Below are 17,942 nucleotides of genomic sequence, written 5' to 3'. Positions count from 1 at the left end.
ATACTGTATTTAATTCTGTGTGTGTGTGTGTGTGTCAGTGGTGTATCTCTGGTGAGTGTGTGATCGTAGGGAAGTTACCGGAAACAGTGCATGGAGGCTGGGGTCCCTGGAGCACCTGGTCTCACTGCTCTCGCACCTGTGGAGCCGGCAGCCAGTCAGCAGACAGGGAATGCAACCAGCCCAAGTACACGTCACTCTCTACTGCTGCTTCTATGTATTATTTCTCAGTGCTTTTCTTTCATTCATTCATTTTTGTGGTCAGTAAGGTTTTATTTTTAAGAGATACATACTTGTATTCAGTGAGGATGCATTAAATTGATCAAAAGTGACAGCAAAAAAACATTTCTAATGTTATAAAAGATTTCTATTTCAAATAAATTCTGTTATTTCGAACTTTCTATTCATCTAAGGATTTGAAAAAAAAAAAAAAAAAAATGATGGTTTCCAGAAAAAGATTAAGCAACACAACTTTACACATTGATAATAATATTTTTATTTTATTTATTTATTTAGTTATTTATTGAGCAGAAAATCAGCATATTAGAATGATTTCTGAAGGATCATGTGACACTAAAGACTGGAGTAATGATGCTGGAAATTCAGCTTTGATCACAGGAATAAATTACATTTGAAAATATATTCAAATGGTTACTGTTTTTACTGTATTTTTGATCAAATAAATGCAGCCTTGGTGATCATAAAACACTAACAAATCTTACAGAACACGGTTGTTTTTACAGACCACATCAATGTGCTTTCATACATGTATATATACTGTAGCTACAAGGTATTTTTAAGGAAATTTATATTTTATATATAAAGTATATTTTTGTATTGAGTTATTTTGAGGGGACAGTAAATTTACACTGTTATACAAGCTGTACACTCACTACTTTACATTGTAGCAAAGTGTCATTTCTTCAGTGTTGTCACATGAAAAGATATAATAAAATATTTACAAAAATGTGAGGGGTGTACTCACTTCTGTGAGATACTGTGTATGTATATATATATATATATATATATATATATACATACACGCACGCACACAATTTAAACACAAATAAAAATATAATTAAAAATGCATTATGTGCCAAGAAGATTAACAAATTGAAAGATTAGAAAATCAATGAATGATTCTGGGATATAGTATTCAGTGCAGTGTGCTTGTTAGGTGGATATTCTGTGCATACAGAGAATTTGCATACCAGACACAATAAACACACTGCTGTACAAAAAGTATTGTGATAGTATGCTGTTCTTCTGTTCATGTATTTCCACCATAGACTAAAAAAAAAAGTCATAATTATCTGATGTACTACCAGCAGAATACACTAGAGGGCACACCTGTATCTGTTTTACAAACCATTGCCTTGTGTAGTTCCTCTTCAGGAACTCGAGCTGCGTCGACGACGCTTTGGGGAACGCCAATAGCGTAACCGGCTCTGAATACCAATCAAATCTGTCCAGAATGGGAAAAGGACGTCACGGGCGAGGTGACGTAATGACCAGCTGGCATAAAAGCACGTGCGGGGAAACCGGCATCAGCTTTTTTTCATTCAGCGAAGCGCTCTGTGTCTTGTGAGTCATATTTACCGTTGTCTGTCTGTGAATGATGTCTAAACGTGGTTGTAAAACCAAGTTTGGAGAGAGTGAGGCGCAATACAGGCTGTGTGTTCCTCCGTGCAAACGCTATTTGTGTGCGGAGGACACACACAGCCTGTGTGTGCTTTGCTTGGGAGCGAGGCATGCGGAGGCAGCCCTCGAGGGGGCTGACTGTCCGCACTGCGAGGGTTTTCCTCTGCGTGTGCTTCGCTCCCGAAAGGCCCTTTTCTCCGGGGAAGGGTCTTTCATTAGCGCTCCCCGCGGCGCTGGCCCCGCTTCCGCTGAGGCGGAGCGTAGGCGGCGTTCGTGGGGTTCGCAACGGGATCTGGCGGAGGGATCGGAGACGAGCGAGTCTCTTTCTCCGTCCTCACCTGCCGGATCCCGCGACCGCTCCCCGAGTCCGGAAGCACGCCTGGCGGTTTCTTCCCCTCGGGCAGCGGCCGCGGCGCTTCTCTTGTCTTCCTCTGAGGAGGTTGACATGGGAGGCGCCGAACGTGTCGCACCACCTCTCTCACCCCAGTATGAGGAGCTTGTGGAGGTGATCACTCGTGCTGTAGCCAAGCTCAGTATTGACTGGCCAGCCGAGCGCTCGGTTGAACCGCAGAGAGGCAAACTAGAGGAACGCTTCCTGCGGCTCCAGACCTCACCTCCACACCGGAGCCTGCCGTTTTTTCCCGACCTCCACACCGAGGTGTCGAGGTCGTGGGGGAAAACCCTTCTCAGCCCGCCTCTTCGCCCCCTCACCTGGTTATTGCGGCAGTGTGATGGGGGCGAGGGAGCATGGCTATGGGGCCATGCCGCGTGTGGAACAGACGCTTGCAAGCTATCTGTCTCCTGACGCGGCATCGTCCCTGAAGGCTCCGACCTTGCCCACCAAGCCGCTGCGTACAACATCGGCGCTGGTGGGCAAGGGGTACGCGGCAGCGGGCCTGGCTGGTTCATGCCTGCACACCATGGCGGTGTTGCAGGCATACCAGGCGGACCTGCTCAAAGATCTGGACGAGGGCGAGGGAATTTCTGCGGAGGACGTTCGCGAACTCCGCAGAACCGCTGATTTGTCTCTCCGCGCCACCAAGGAGACCGCCCGTGCCATTGGGCGGTCTATGGCAGCCCTGGTGGCGGCGGAGAGGCACTTGTGGTTGACCCTGTCCGACATTAAAGCTCGTGACAGGGTCTTCCTCTTGGACGCCCCGCTGTCGCCTGCTGGCCTGTTTGGTGATGCTGTTGACTCAGTTGTCGGCAGACACCAGGAGGCCAGGAGGCAAGCGGCGGCGTTCCAGCGGTTTCTCCCTCGCCGCGCTCCAGTTCTCGGGGCTGCTGGGCGAGAGCAGCCCCTACTGCGTGCTGGCTCCTCACATAGGGAGGCGCAGAAGGAGAGCGTGGCCACCCGTGCGCCTCCTCATAAGCGGGGGTAGAAAGAGGGGTGCGCGGCCGGGGACCTCTCAGCCTAAGCAGGATCTGAGGACCATGCTTCAGGCGAGGAGGTCTTCGGCCAAGAGGCCCTGATGGTGGTGTACCAGGGCCTATGAGGGTAGCCCCCGCTGGGGTAGAGCGACGGTCGCTGCAATACACAGCGATCGCCGCCCTCCAGCGCCCTCAGGAGATCGTTCTGCCAACCCTGCCACCTACGGTGCTTCAGGGCGCAGCGGTCTCCAGCGAGCGCGTGCCTCAGTTTCTTCCGCCCGGGACCGTAGCGGAGCTGAGGTGCTCGCCACCCCTTTGGGGGTCTCTGGAGCCGCTAGTTCGGTTGTTCCCTGCCGGCCCGCCGCTTCAGGGCACCGAACTAGCCGCTCTGATTACACCAGAGGCCAGTCTCGAGAGACTGGTTCCCTTAGTAGACTATTTCGCAGCGTGGAAACTTCTGCCAAATGTGTCTCGATGGGTCCTGCGCACTGTAGAAAGAGGCTACAGAATCCAGTTTGGTTCTCGTCCGCCTCAATTTCACGGGGTGATTTCCACGTCAGTGGGCCCCGAGCAGGCTCTGGTAATGGAACACGAGGTACATACTCTCTTAAGAAAGGAGGCCATCGAGGTGGTTCCTCCTCTCGAGAGAGAGTCGGGGTTCTACAGCCGGTACTTCATAGTTCCAAAGAAGGATGGAGGGTTGCGTCCCATTTTAGATCTGAGGCACCTGAACCGCTCAGTCAGCAGACTGAAGTTCAAGATGCTCACGCTCAGGCAGGTCGCGTCTCAAATCAAGTCCGAGGACTGGTTCGTCGCGATCGATCTGAAGGACGCATACTTCCACGTCTCCATTCTTCCCTCTCACAGGAGGTTCCTGAGGTTTGCTTTCGGGGGCGAAGCTTACCAGTATCGGGTACTTCCTTTCGGCCTAGCACTCTCACCCCGCACTTTCACGAAGTGTGTGGACGCCGCGTTAGCTCCGTTGAGACTGCGGGGCATCCGCGTACTCAATTACATCGACGATTGGTTGATTCTCGCTCGGTCAGAACGGAGGGCGGTTCAGCATCGAGGTGCTGTTCTCGCCCACATGAAAGTGTTGGGGTTAAGACTAAACGCCAAGAAAAGTGTTCTTTCTCCAGTACAGAGAACCACTTATCTGGGGGTGGTGTGGGATTCGACCACGATGCAGGCACGTATGTCCCCTGCTCGGATCGAGTCGATCCTCACAGAAGTCGAGAGAGTGAGAGAAGGCCAGTCACTCACTGTAAAGCAGTTTCAGAGACTGCTGGGTCTGATGGCGGCGGCGTCCAACGTTTTACCTATTGGCCTGCTGTACATGAGACCCCTACAGTGGTGGCTCAAGACCAAGGGGTTCTCCCCGAGGGGAAACCCGCTTCGCATGATCAAGGTCACGCGGCGATGCCTACGTGCCTTGGACATGTGGAGACAACCTTGGTTCTTGTCCCAGGGCCTGGAGTTGGGAGCTCCTTGTCGCCGCGTAACGCTAGCGACGGACGCATCCCTCACCGGTTGGGGAGCGGTCATGAGTGGCCACCCTGCCCACGGTCGGTGGAGAGGTCGTCATCTCGCCTGGCACATCAACAGGCTCGAGATGTTGGCCGTGTTTCAGGCTTTGAAACACTTTCTCCTAGACCTGAGAGGTCACCATGTGTTAGTTCGCACCGACAACACATCAGTGGTCTCCTACATCAACCACCAAGGAGGTCTGCGGTCGCGCCCCCTCTACAGGTTGGCACACCAGATCCTTGTGTGGGCCCAGGACAAACTCCTCTCATTGAGAGCTGTTTACATCCCTGGGCATCTCAATGTGGGAGCAGACACCCTGTCGAGGCAGGGGCTGTTATCCGGGGAATGGATGCTTCACACCGAGGTGGTGGAGCAGATCTGGAGAGTATTTGGCCAGGCTCAGGTGGACCTCTTCGCTACTCAGGAGACAGCGCAATGTCCCCTCTGGTACTCTCTACATCGTCCAGCTCCCCTGGGGCTGGATGCCATGGTACAGAAGTGGCCGAGGCTGCGTCTGTACGCCTTTCCCCCGATCGCTCTGCTCCCCGGAGTTCTGGAGAGAGTGCGCCGGGACGGACACCGGCTGCTATTGGTAGCCCCGTTCTGGCCGGGCCGAGTATGGTTCTCGGACCTGATTTTCCTCCTCGACGGCTCCCCTTGGGAGATTCCAGTCAGGAGGGATCTCCTCTCACAGGCAGGAGGCACCCTTGTACACCCTTGCCCGGAGTTGTGGAAGCTGTGGGTGTGGCCCCTGAGGGGGCACAGCTGATAGCTTCCGGTCTCTCAACCGAGGTGGTTGAGACCATCCTCCAGTCCAGAGCTCCTTCTACGAGGAGACTGTACGCCCTGAAGTGGAGACTCTTCACTTCATGGTGCGGAGATCGCCAGCTCGACCCAGTTAACTGCCCAGTAGGTACAGTGCTGGAGTTCCTGCAGGCTCGACTCTCCGCAGGGTTAGCCCACTCCACCTTGAAGGTCTATGTGGCGGCAATTTCTGCTTACCACACCCCTCTGGGTGGATCGACAGTGGGCGCACAGCCCCTAGTTACACGTTTCCTCCGTGGTGCACTAAGGCTAAGGCCTCCGGTACGGTCCCGGGTCCCACCTTGGGACTTGGCTGTGGTACTGAACGCTCTCTGTAGGCCTCCCTTCGAGCCTATCGAGGAGATTTCAGATCGCCATCTCTCTCTGAAGACCGTGTTTCTTCTGGCGATGGCATCTCTCAAGAGAGTGGGGGACCTGCAGGCCCTTTCAGTGGCCCCTACCCATTTGGACTTTGCGCCTGGCATGGCCAAAGTTTTTCTATACCCTCGGGCAGGGTATGTCCCCAAGGTTCCTTCTATCACACCACAGCCTGTCGTACTGCAGGCCCTTAGTCCTCCTCCCTTTCGGGAGCCTGACCAGCTGAAGCTAAACCGTATGTGTCCAGTGCGAGCACTGGACGCGTACGTCCACAGAGCTGCCATGTGGAGAAGGACGGACCAGTTGCTAGTGTGCTACGGTCCTCCTAAGAGGGGTCTGCCTGCTTCCAAGCAGACCCTCAGTCGGTGGATTGTGGATGCCATTCACATGGCTTATGAGTCCTCTGACCTCCCCTCGCCGATGGGAGTCAGGGCTCATTCCACTAGGAGTGTGGCGGCCTCCAAGGCCATTCTCGCAGGTGTCCCTATCCAGGACATCTGCAACGCTGCGGGTTGGTCCACGCCTCTGACCTTCGTCAGGTTCTATGGCCTGGACATGCGAGCCACTCCAGGTTCTTCCGTTCTCTTGCCCTAGCTGTGCGCCTTTGGACACACAGGGCAGGGGTGCGGAAGTCTGGAGCCGTTGGTATCTCGTTCCCCAAAGCGTCGTCGACGCAGCTCGAGTTCCTGAAGAGGAACGTCTTAGGTTACTTGTGTAACCCTAGTTCCTCGAGGGAACGAGACGCTGCGTCACGGACCCACACTTCCGGCATCCCTGCCAGCGCTTGCTTCATTCTAGAAGCTGATGCCGGTTTCCCCGCACGTGCTTTTATGCCAGCTGGTCATTACGTCACCTCGCCCGTGACGTCCTTTTCCCATTCTGGACAGATTTGATTGGTATTCAGAGCCGGTTACGCTATTGGCGTTCCCCAAAGCGTCGTCGACGCAGCGTCTCGTTCCCTCGAGGAACTAGGGTTACACAAGTAACCTAAGACGTTTGTGTTCTGTCATAAATTGAGTAGCATCTTAAAACCATAAAATTTTGAGTCTGCTTTTAAGTTGTCTCCTTTTTTCTCCCCATTTCAATTCCTCCACCTTCTCTGTCTTTTCTTTTACATTTTGCTGAACATGATCTGTATCATGATTCATGATTTGTGTTTCTATGTACAGACCTGAGTTTGGAGGCAAATATTGCACAGGCGAGCGGAAGCGCTACAGAATTTGCAACACAAAACCTTGCGCCAGAAAACATCCCTCCTTCAGAGAGATGCAGTGCAGTGAATTTAACACTGTGCCATACCACAATGAACTCTACGAGTGGATACCTGTTGCAAGCTCATGTAAGAGAACTTTGCATCACACGCATATTGCATTCAAATTTGTATATGTGCATGATGCAAAATCAATAATTGTAGTTGATTTTACAAGAAGAGATTTTAAAAATGTACATTACTTATTTTGAAATAAGTCTCTTATGCTCACCAAAGCTGCATTTACTGTATGTGATCAAAAAATAATGTGAAATATTATTTCAATTTTAAAATGTAATTTAATCCTGTGATCAAAGCTGAATTTTCCGCATCATTACTCCAGTCTTCAGTGTCACATGATCCTTCAGAAATCATTCTAATATGCTGATTTGCTGCTCAAGAAACATTTCTTATTTTCCTCAAACATGTCTGAACACCCTAGCATCACAGTGGAAAAAGTCTAGTTGATTATATTTCTTTTTCTCAAGAACTGTTTGAATAAACACAACTGCATGTAATGTGTTTTGCACTGAAGACTTGAAAAAAGAAAACATGTGCTTTCTACAACTGAACAGCTGAGCCAAGATACTGTGTTAATGCACGCTGCGGCGGGTCGAGGCCTGTTGATATTAACATAAAACGTCTTACACGTGGCTGCTTACAGTTTTATAGAGTTTGTTGGTTCACATGCAAGAATGTCTCACTTTTATTAGCCAGCTTTAGGGGCGTGTGGATTCCTGACACAGGTGTTTAGTCATCGTTGTTTGCTCTAAGACGTTGGAGCACAGTGTGAGTTTTGGATGGTAGATTATAGCCTAAATACTATTTGATGTTTGCATGGTAACAATACCAATAAATTATGAATTATATGTGATTTTTGTCAGATTTTTTTAACTTAGAGTAACAAACTGTTATTTTGGGGTGTCTTAACTAGTTGCTTATTAGCATGCATATTACTAGAATATGAGCCATTTATTAGTACTAATTAAGCACATATTAATGCCTTATTCTACATCCCTAATCCTACCCAATACCTAAACTAAACAACTACCCGATTTACTATTAATAAGCAGCAAATGAGGACTTTATTGAGGGAAAAGTCGTAGTTAATAGTGAATAAGTGTTCCCTATTCTAAAGTGTGACCAAAGTTAGACTACTGAACAAATGTTTGGAGTCAGTAAGTTTTTTTTTTTTAAAGAAATTAATACTTTTATTTAGTAAGGATGCATTAAATTGATCAAAAGTGTCAGTAAAGACATTTATAATGTTAAAAGGTGTCTATTTCAAATAAATGCCACTCTTATTCATCAAAGAATCCTGAATTTTCACAAAAATATGAAGCAGCACCACTGTTTTCAACATTGATGATAATAAAAAAATGTTTCTTGAGCAGCAAATCAACATATTAGAATAATTTCAGTTATTAATAACTATTATATTGAACTATTAAATATTATTATTATGTATTATTATACCTAGAGATTGGCATGGTTTTATTTCAGTTAGCCTAATAGCTGGTTTGATTTGCATTGAGAGGTGATCTTATGGAAAGTACTCCATGCCAATCTCTAGGTATGGTGAAGGCTATGTGATGATGTGGGGCTATTTTAATTCCAAAAGCCAAGGGAACTTTATCAGGATGCATAGTATCCTGGATCCATGAAGTAACTGGCCTTTAAAAATTAAAATCTGCCTGCCTCTATGGGAATTTAACATAGGGGTGCCCAAACTTATGCACCCTGTATTTTAAGGAAGAACATTTATTTCTTTACGATACATTATTCATTCACAAAGAAAATTGGTGTCCTTAAAGGTTGGATTTTTCCCATTTTTTTAAATTAAGGCATTAAGTTCAATTTCCAAAAGATGATTTTTTTATTCCTCTTTTTAGTCAACTTTAGCATGGGTGCCTAAACTTATGCATAGCACTGTAAGAGACTTCTTTCAAAAAGACCCCAAACTTTTGGTAAACCAAATATTTTAGCAAAATGCTTTTGCAAACAGTACTATGTTCAAATGTTTGACTATATAATCCAGTAGGACGTCTCTGTCTCGTTCTGTCTCTCACAGCACGTCCATGCGAGCTGCACTGCAAGCCTGTGGATGAGAACTTTTCTGAGAAAATGTTGGATGCGGTTACAGATGGAACGCCCTGCTTTATGAACAACAGCAGAAACATCTGTGTCAATGGTGTGTGCAAGGTAGTGTGGCTGGGTATGTCTTACTTTCAACCCATTTGTGCTCATGTGTGTGCTGGTGTCTGTGTTCTGTAGCTGTACAGTGATGTCTACAAAGTGCACTTAAGCGACGCTATTACATAATTTCCTTACCAATGCCTGTGCTTCACGAGCTTCACTAACATAACGTTTCTTCATTATTGTTGCTCATTGTCTTTTAATCAGCTTGTGTTTTGGTCATTTTTAGTGGATGTATGAAATCATTTCTCCTCAAGTAAACACGGGTCTAGTTCATGTTCCACTAATGTTTCACAAACACAAAGTGGTGCAATACTTTTAGCTTCACTTTGAAACTCATGCTACCATTCAAAGGTTTGGGATCAGCGAGATTTTTTCAATGTTTTTGAAAAAAGTCTCTCATGCTCACCAAAACTGCTTTTATTTGATCAAAAACACTGTAAAAACGGTAATATTGTGAAAAATTATTTCTATTTAAAATAACTTTTCTATTTTAATATATTTAAAAAAAACATCATTACTCCAGTCTTCAGTGTCACAGGATCAGAAATGATCAGAAATCATTTGAATATTCTGATTTGCATTTATTATTATTGTCAATGTTGGAAGAAGTAGGGCTAATAATATTTTATGGAAACTGAAATGCGTTTTTTTGATAAATAGAAGCTTCAAAATACAGCATTTATTTGAAATACAATGTTTTATAACATTATAAATGTCTTTATTGTCACTTTTGCTCAATTTAATTGATCCTTGCTAAATCTAAGTGTTTATTTCTTAAAAAAAAAAATCATTTTTGAGTGAACTATCCATTTTGGTCAACAGAATGTACAATAGGTGCATATCTTGCCACCTTCTAATATTCATGTTTCATGTTATAAGAGAAGTAAATTGTGAGTTATGTTTTAGTGCCATAGAGAAAAACTGTATTTTGTGCTTTTATATATATATATCTGTGATGTATGTGTTTATGTGTAATCTTTCTCCAGGAGGTGGGTTGTGATTTTGGCATTAATTCTAATGCTAAAGAGGACAGCTGTGGCATTTGTCTCGGTGATGGATCCACTTGTGAGACGGTGAAGGAGAACTTTGTGGCACAAGATGGAGTTGGTGTGTAATCTCTAGTAGCACACATGACTGACATGTGTATATATATATATTTATATTATATTATATACTAAATTAGATTTCACAAATGATATATGTCTAGATGAATGTCTATGTGTTGAAACAGCAATGTTTTAAGTGAGATTATGTGATTTAGGTTACACGGACCTGGTTTTGATCCCTGGGGGAGCTCGAGATATCTTCATACAGGAAGTGGAAGAGGCTGGGAATTTCCTTGTGATCCGAGCGGCTGATTCAGAAGAGTATTACCTCAACGGGAATTACATAATTCAGTGGAACGGAGAGTATGAGGCAGGTGGCACGAAGTTTTACTACGATCGGACGGGTAATATGGAGAATCTCACCTCAGCAGGACCAACAACTGAACCTGTCATGATCCAGGTACTGAACCTCACGCGTGTAAATCTATTAATATTCTAGGTTCAATATCAATTAAACTTTATAGACACCATGAGGTATATAAAAACAAGCACAGGGTTTACTGTGCACTAGCACTGGAAATCTATAGGCTGTTGTAGTAAATAAATGTAAAGCCTAAAAAAATTATTGAGAACAGAAAAGGTCAGCAAGGGATTTACTAGGTATTTCTGTCGTGTGTGTATTTTGGCTTTAATTCTTATGCTTTGACTAAAAATGCTATTTTTGTTTAAATAGCTTTTCTTTAATGAACCAATGGACAATTTGAAAATTTAATTTTGATTTAATTTAATTCTCTTGTGAAAAATCATTGTAGCAGACAGTTATTTTGATTTATCCCTCTTCTTCTGACATTATTTATGTGAGAAAGCATGAAAATAAAGTTGTTGCTTCTAACTGGCGGCACATGCAAAACAAGACGATTTGTTGAATGCTGTCATTAATGATAGATGCTTTTGTTTCAATGCGAAATGTTCAGCTGTTGTTCCAAGAAACAAACCCTGGTGTCAAATATGAGTACACCATTAAGAGGAGTCGCCCGCTGGGGAACGAAATTCTGGAACCAAAGTACATCTGGAAATATGGAGCCTGGACTGACTGCAGCACCACCTGTGGGCTTGGTACAGAGCAAGATTTTGCTTTACTCAATCCACAGGATTGTTTGGTGTGTTTATATACTGATAAAGTTTATTCCAGCAGGGTTTTGATAGCATGTGATCTTCTGTCTCTGTACAGGTGAGCAGTATCAGCCTGTGCGTTGTTTTGAGCCAGAGGTTGGTGTGGTGGAGGAATCGCTGTGTGATCCCAGCACACGTCCTGATGACAGGCATCGCAAGTGTAAGAACATGGACTGCCCTGCAAGGTACGCTACTGTAAAAATAATGGTTATGTTCAGAATAGCACACCACCGTACTAGTCTTATTTATTATCTCTATATAATTTATTCCTGTCATGGCAATCAGCATCGTTACTCCAGTCTTCAGTGTCACATGAGCCTTCAGAAATCATTCTAATATGCTGATTTGCTGTTCAAGAAACACTTCTGATTGTGCTGCTTAATACTCTTGTGGAAACAGTCCTTTTTTCAGGATTCTTTGATGAACAGAGCATTCAAAAGAACAGAAATTATTTGAAATAGAAATCTTTTGTAAAATGCTTTGTGCACCTCAGGTGGTGGGTGGGAGGATGGCAGACATGCTCGGCTACATGCGGTCCAGACGGAGTGAGAAAGCGCACCATTCTGTGTGTGCGTACGGTGGCCGGAGAAGAGCGGGTTCTGCATCCTGGAGACTGTAAGCAGCTGCTCAAACCCAAACCTGTGGTACCCTGCAACCGAGACGTACCATGTGGGTTCGAATGGACTGTGGGGAACTGGAGCGAGGTGGGTACTTAGATTATAAATGAACCTGGTTAATGTTCTTTATGTCCTTTATTTACTTTTGTGTCCACTCGTAAACGTTCTGTATTCCGTATACTCACAAAACTTTTGCGTTCCTTCAAGAAATGTTGCATTCACTCACATTTTTGCCTTCCTTGCAAAATAAACTTTTTTTTTTGCAAAGCTTTTGTGATGGAAATAATGAGGTGTCTATATTTCAGTGCTTTTGCGAGCAAATGGGAACACAAATGTTTGGTGAGAGAATGCAAATGTGAAAGTGAAGTGACGTGTGGCCAAGTATGGTGACCCATACTCGGAATTTGTGCTCTGCATTTAACCTTGTCCAAGTGCACACACACAGTAGTGAACATACACCCGGAGCAGTGGGCAGCCATATTGTTGCAGGGGAGCAATTTGGGGGTTCGGTGCCTTGCTCAAGGATCTCATCATAGTCGTGGTATTGTGGGTAGAAGAGAGCGCTGTACATTCACTCCCCCCACCTACAATCCCTGCCGGACCTAAGACTTGAACCCGTGACTTTCAGGTTACAAATCCGACTCTCTATCCATTAAGCCACGACTGCCCCAAGTTTTGCAAGTGAATGCAAAGTTTGTCAAGGGAGCATAATACTTTTGTTAGAGAACACAACTGTTTTGCCCTTCTACGCCAAAGCACTGAAATATAATTTTCCCTCCAATCTCTTTTTTCCTATCGCCATAGGGGCTTTCGCACCAGAGGAACCTTTTCCTAGTTCCTAGAACTATTAGCGGAAGTTCCTGCTTTTTGGTGTGTTCACACCGCAGGAACTAGGAATGGTTTTAGTTCTAGGAACTCTGTTTGGGGAAACTAATTTAGCTCTTACTTCAGAGTAGGGTCTAAAATAGTTCTATAGGAACTACCAGTGACGTAAGTGTTTGTTCATTGGCCAAAAACATACGAAACACCGGCTACCCGGCATTTTTAAAAAGCCATGTAAAAATGTTTACTCCACAAACAAGGAAAATAGCGATAAAGGCATTTAGCTACCTGTTGTCTGCAGCATTGCGTTCTTTTCTCAGCCTCGATGATATGTAACACTGCAAGTTGTCATAGGAGATTTAGTCAGTCTCTGTTACCACGAAACCCACAACACACTTCATTCACCGGTTGTTTACGTTTGGAAATTCCATGCATAAAGACGTTGCTGTCGGCCGCTTCAGAGTTCCTGCTGCCGGTACGAATGTAACCAGGAAAATGGCATGATGGAGAAATTGGTTCTCTAGGAACCACCATGCTGTCAAGTCTCATGTCCCCTTAGGGCTCCATATCAATTTCATGTTTTGGGGATTATTTTGAATTGTTCGGGTTTTTAAAATTTTTTAAATTCTGTCATTTTCTCACCCTCATTTTGTTCCATATGACTCTTTTCTTTAACTTTGACTTTTTTAGATCTATTAGGGTTGTCAAAAGTACTGACTTTGGTACCAAATCAGAACTGAAATTTTATTTATTTATTTAAAATGTGAAGATAACAGCATTTCACCAAATTGTGCCCCCCGATTCATGGAGCATTTTCGCATAGTAATTAGTTGTATTGTCATATTATTTAATTTTTGTGTTACCCAAACTCATGATTGTGTGTCATCCCACAGTGCTCTCTGTCTTGCGATGGAGGGATAAAGTCCAGAATTGTCAAGTGCATGGCAAAACAACCTAGCCGGTGCAACCCTGCCAATCGACCTCGATCCACGATCCTCTGTAACCTCCAGAGCTGCTCGTCCACTAACAGATGGACGGGTTCTCCATTCCGACCACGATTCCGACCTAGAGTCCCTCCTAAAATCCCAACGCAGGCCCCCGGGACCCAAACACCAGGATATAGCACCACTATCATGCCTCCAAACACCTCTTCTACCATTACGACCAACACCTCTCTAACATCCACAACATCTGACATTATCCATGAAGATGACCATGACTTTATCTTGGTGAGGGACGATCACAAAAGCAGTGATGGTCCTGGAACGGTTCCCACAAATACTGAGGATGAGGAGGGAAGCGCAGACCTGCGGCCTCCGGATAAAAGCTACATGCCAGGTTATGATTATATAGAAGATCCAACCGGAGAAGAAAGGGCACATGAGGATAATATGTTTACCAGCACGCCTGAAGAAGTCCCCACATCCACTGTCCAATCATTGCATACAAATATCTCCACAACAAAGCCAGCCACTACTAGTAGAACCCAATACAATGATTATTTGACAACATCTCCAGTGTTGCAGAAACCAACAAGCTCATATGAACCACATCCCACCCCAAACCCAACAGTGCCACATTTGAATACTCAAAGTCCACAAGCAACTGTTCCTACAGTGAAGATACTGAGAAAAGCCTCACAAACACCAAACAGTCCCAACAAAGGCAATGCTCCTAAAGCAGTCAGGCAGAAGCCAGAGACAGCGACCACCACCGATGACTACGGGAACCTGAATGCACGAGATCCCATCAGTAGGAATGCATTTTGGAAAGTGGGCAACTGGAGTGATGTAAGAATGCAAACCTAAGGCAATTACAGTATATTATATTACATGCATTGAATTATGATTAGATTTGCATTCCCAGAGGGAAATACTAGTGCTTGCATGGCAGCAAAAGAATAGTGTTAAATGTTTGGGCAAGTTTAGACTTTAAGTGGCATGATGCTTAAGAGTCGCTGTTGTCAAGACACTGCAAAATATGAATTTCTTGTTTTCCTGTACAAATATCTAAATGTTCTTAAATCAAGATACATTAACTTGAAAAGCTAAATAATTTCTGATGTTAAAGTCGTGTTTTCTGATACATATATATCAAAATTATGTGAGTTTATGCTTAAAATGAGAATCTATTTGCCAGTGGAGTAAGAAAATCCTCTTATTTTCCTTTTGAATTAAATAGATTTTTCTGAACCCATTGGTGGATATTTTTCTTAACTCACTTTTTTGCTACATTTATAGGAAAACAAGACTTAGTTGTATTTTGCTTTAAAACTGTTTAGATTTGTACTGACAAAAATACAGAAGATGAAACTGACACACTTACACTTTTTGCAGTGTAAATATTACAACATTATGGTATTTTAAAATGAACATTTAATCATTTAAATAAATGGGTGCTTTTCTAACTTTATTCTTAAATATCCATGAAAACTACAGTGTTTATAAAAAAATAGCACACTGAAGGCATTAAGTTTTTAAAAAGAAAGGTTTTAATGAGTCTGTACATTAAGTGGTTCAAGCTAAATTAATTGCAAATTTTTGTGTAAAAGAAGAACATTTTCTTGATGAAAATGAGAGGAGTTTTGCAGACTTGTTGGTTGTCAGAGCATTACTATGGAGCTGAATGTTTTTTTTTAGCATGTTTCATGTCGCTTGCTGAATAAAATATTAATTTCTTGCACAAAAATCTTACTGACCCATGCATGCCTAATATGTATTTTTCGTCCCAGTGCTCCACTACGTGTGGTCTTGGTGCAGTGTGGCGGTCAGTAGTCTGCAGCTCAGAGCTTGAGGAAGACTGTGCCAGTGTGAAGAAGCCAGAACCTGCCCGCCGATGCAACCTGCGACCCTGTGGCATCTGGAAGACTGGAAACTGGTCCAAGGTAAAGCCACGATTTCAAAAGAAACCTAAACGACTGTATCCTGCAATGAACTGTGACGACTCCCTCTCTTTAGTGTCCTGAAGGCTGTGTGACTGATATGAAGCATCGGGAAGTGCAGTGCATCGACACTCAGAGCAGACGTCCACTGAGGCCTTTTCACTGTCAGGCTCTTTCATACAAACCACACAACAGTTTGCCCTGCAACACCCGGCCCTGCCTGCAGTGGAGGTCCTCGCCCTGGGTAGAGGTACTAATACTAATGCAGGGCTTAAAGTTCTCCAGCACCGTGCCGGTGTTGTGCCCATTTTTGACCCCTGCTCGTTGAAATCGCTACCTGATTGCCTAATCCTAATCCCACCCCCACTGATATCACTATGAGTTCGCCTACCAATGGTATGAGAGGAGCACAGCTTTCATTCTCAACCAAACTAACATTACTAGCCATTCAGAATATTTGCTTATCTCACTAGATTTGTAACGTAAATCATTTACAGTTGCATGCGAAAGTTTGGGAACCCCTTGCAGAATTTGTGAAAATGTGAATAATTTTAACAAAATAAGAGAGATCATGCAAAATGCATGTTATTTTTTATTTAGTACTGTCCTGAGTAAGATATTTTGAATAAAAGATGTTTACATGTAGTCCACAAGACAAAAAAATGCTGAAATTATTAAAATAACCACATTCAAAAGTTTGGGAACCCTTGGTTCTTAATACTGTGTGTGGTTACCTGGATGATCTACGACTGTTTTTTTGTTTTGTGATGGTTGTTCATGAGTCCCTTGTTTGTTCTGAACAGTTAAACTGAGCACTGTTCTTCAGAAAAATCCTCCAGGTCCTGCAGAATCTTCAGTTTTCCAGCATCTTTTGCATATTTGAACCCTTTCCAGCAGTGACTGTATGATTTTGAGATCCATCTTTTCACACTGAGGATGATTGAGGGACTCAAACACAACAATTAAAAAAGGTTCAAACATTCACTGATGCTCCAGAAGGAAACACGATGCATTAAGAGCCGGGGGTGAAAACTTTTTGAATTTGAAGATCAGGGTAAATTGTACTTAATTTGTCTTCCAGGAAACATGCAAGTATCTTCTGTTGCTTCCGAAGGGCAGTACTAAATGGAAAAAAAATTATATTTCTACAAAATAATGTATTAATAAATTAATATTCCAAATAAATAAAAATTTGGACATCTTCATTCTATGTATATATGTATATATATATATATATATATATATATATATATCTGTGATTGACAGTGCTCTAGAAGCTGTGGGCATGGAGTGAAGGAGAGACGTGTGTACTGCCCTGAGTACCAGCGCTGCAACATCACGCTCAAACCCAACAGCACTGAGTCCTGCAATCTGCAGCCCTGCACCAGCTGGGTGACTGAAGCCTGGGGTCAGGTAACGTACCGCATAAACCTCAGTCTTCATTTATAGAAAGGAGTAAATATAGTGTGTGACTCGATATTGTGGCAAATGCAATGTGATGATACACTACTTTTCAAAAGTTCAGGCTTAGATTAAGACGGTCAAAAGTGACAGTGAAAGTGAAAGATTCATAAAAAAGTAAAAGGTGAAACCCACTGAGAAATGTTCATTAAAACCCTTAAGAATCAAATCAACCTGTGGAAAATGGGCATACTATGACCCTTTAATTGGACAAAAACTGGTGTCTATGATGTCATGTCATCACGGTTTTATTGATTAACAGTGCTCCAGAAGCTGTGGTGGAGGGGTGCAGAAGCGAGCCGTGTGGTGCATAAATGAGGAATCCGGCGAGGAAGAAAAGATGCCACTGTGTGCAAAACACAATAAACCTGACAGTGTGCAGAGCTGCAACCCAAAGGAGTGTAAAACTGATTTAGGTAAACTGGATTATATAATATTGTATTCTGTTTGTTTCAGTGGTCCCAAAATGTTTGGACACTTAAAAATGCCTGAATGTCGTTGCATTTGATAAAAACAAATTTCAAATATTAATGAAATCTAGTATCTTGATGATACTATAATTACACAGATTTTTAGTGCATGTATTAAGTCCGTTCTCCTCAAGTTTACACAGGTGACCTAGCAGAGAAAACCACAGGTGTATTTCATTACATTAACAATCAACATGATCCACTTACATCCTGATCCACTATCAACTGGCTATTTCACTAAAACCCAACTAACTTCTTTTTGAGCTATATTTTGTTATCTAATGCAATGACAATGTATACATTTTT

The 17,942-nt window shown here is 43.8% G+C and overlaps 1 protein-coding gene across 1 annotated transcript in view; it reads left to right on the top strand.

The window, feature by feature from the left end:
- LOC306870356 (A disintegrin and metalloproteinase with thrombospondin motifs 12-like) overlaps positions 1-17,942 on the top strand; it is a gene marked incomplete at its 5' end in the record, with an annotated part of 29,770 nt that overhangs the window by 10,654 nt on the left and 1,174 nt on the right. Inside the window, 13 exons of the mRNA XM_079417584.1 lie at positions 39-184; positions 6,888-7,057; positions 9,039-9,169; positions 10,153-10,273; positions 10,428-10,672; positions 11,187-11,328; positions 11,444-11,570; positions 11,879-12,089; positions 13,718-14,614; positions 15,556-15,708; positions 15,782-15,955; positions 16,972-17,118; positions 17,429-17,582. Of these exons, the coding sequence (XP_079273710.1) occupies positions 39-184; positions 6,888-7,057; positions 9,039-9,169; positions 10,153-10,273; positions 10,428-10,672; positions 11,187-11,328; positions 11,444-11,570; positions 11,879-12,089; positions 13,718-14,614; positions 15,556-15,708; positions 15,782-15,955; positions 16,972-17,118; positions 17,429-17,582 (2,818 nt within the window). The remainder of the gene's footprint in view (positions 1-38; positions 185-6,887; positions 7,058-9,038; positions 9,170-10,152; positions 10,274-10,427; positions 10,673-11,186; positions 11,329-11,443; positions 11,571-11,878; positions 12,090-13,717; positions 14,615-15,555; positions 15,709-15,781; positions 15,956-16,971; positions 17,119-17,428; positions 17,583-17,942) is intronic.

The sequence above is a fragment of the Barbus barbus genome, assembly GCF_936440315.1.
Source record: "Barbus barbus genome assembly, chromosome: 5".
Classification (NCBI taxonomy): domain Eukaryota; kingdom Metazoa; phylum Chordata; class Actinopteri; order Cypriniformes; family Cyprinidae; genus Barbus; species Barbus barbus.
The sequence above is the reverse complement of the archived record's forward strand: the minus strand, read 5'-3'. Positions and strand labels throughout refer to the sequence as shown.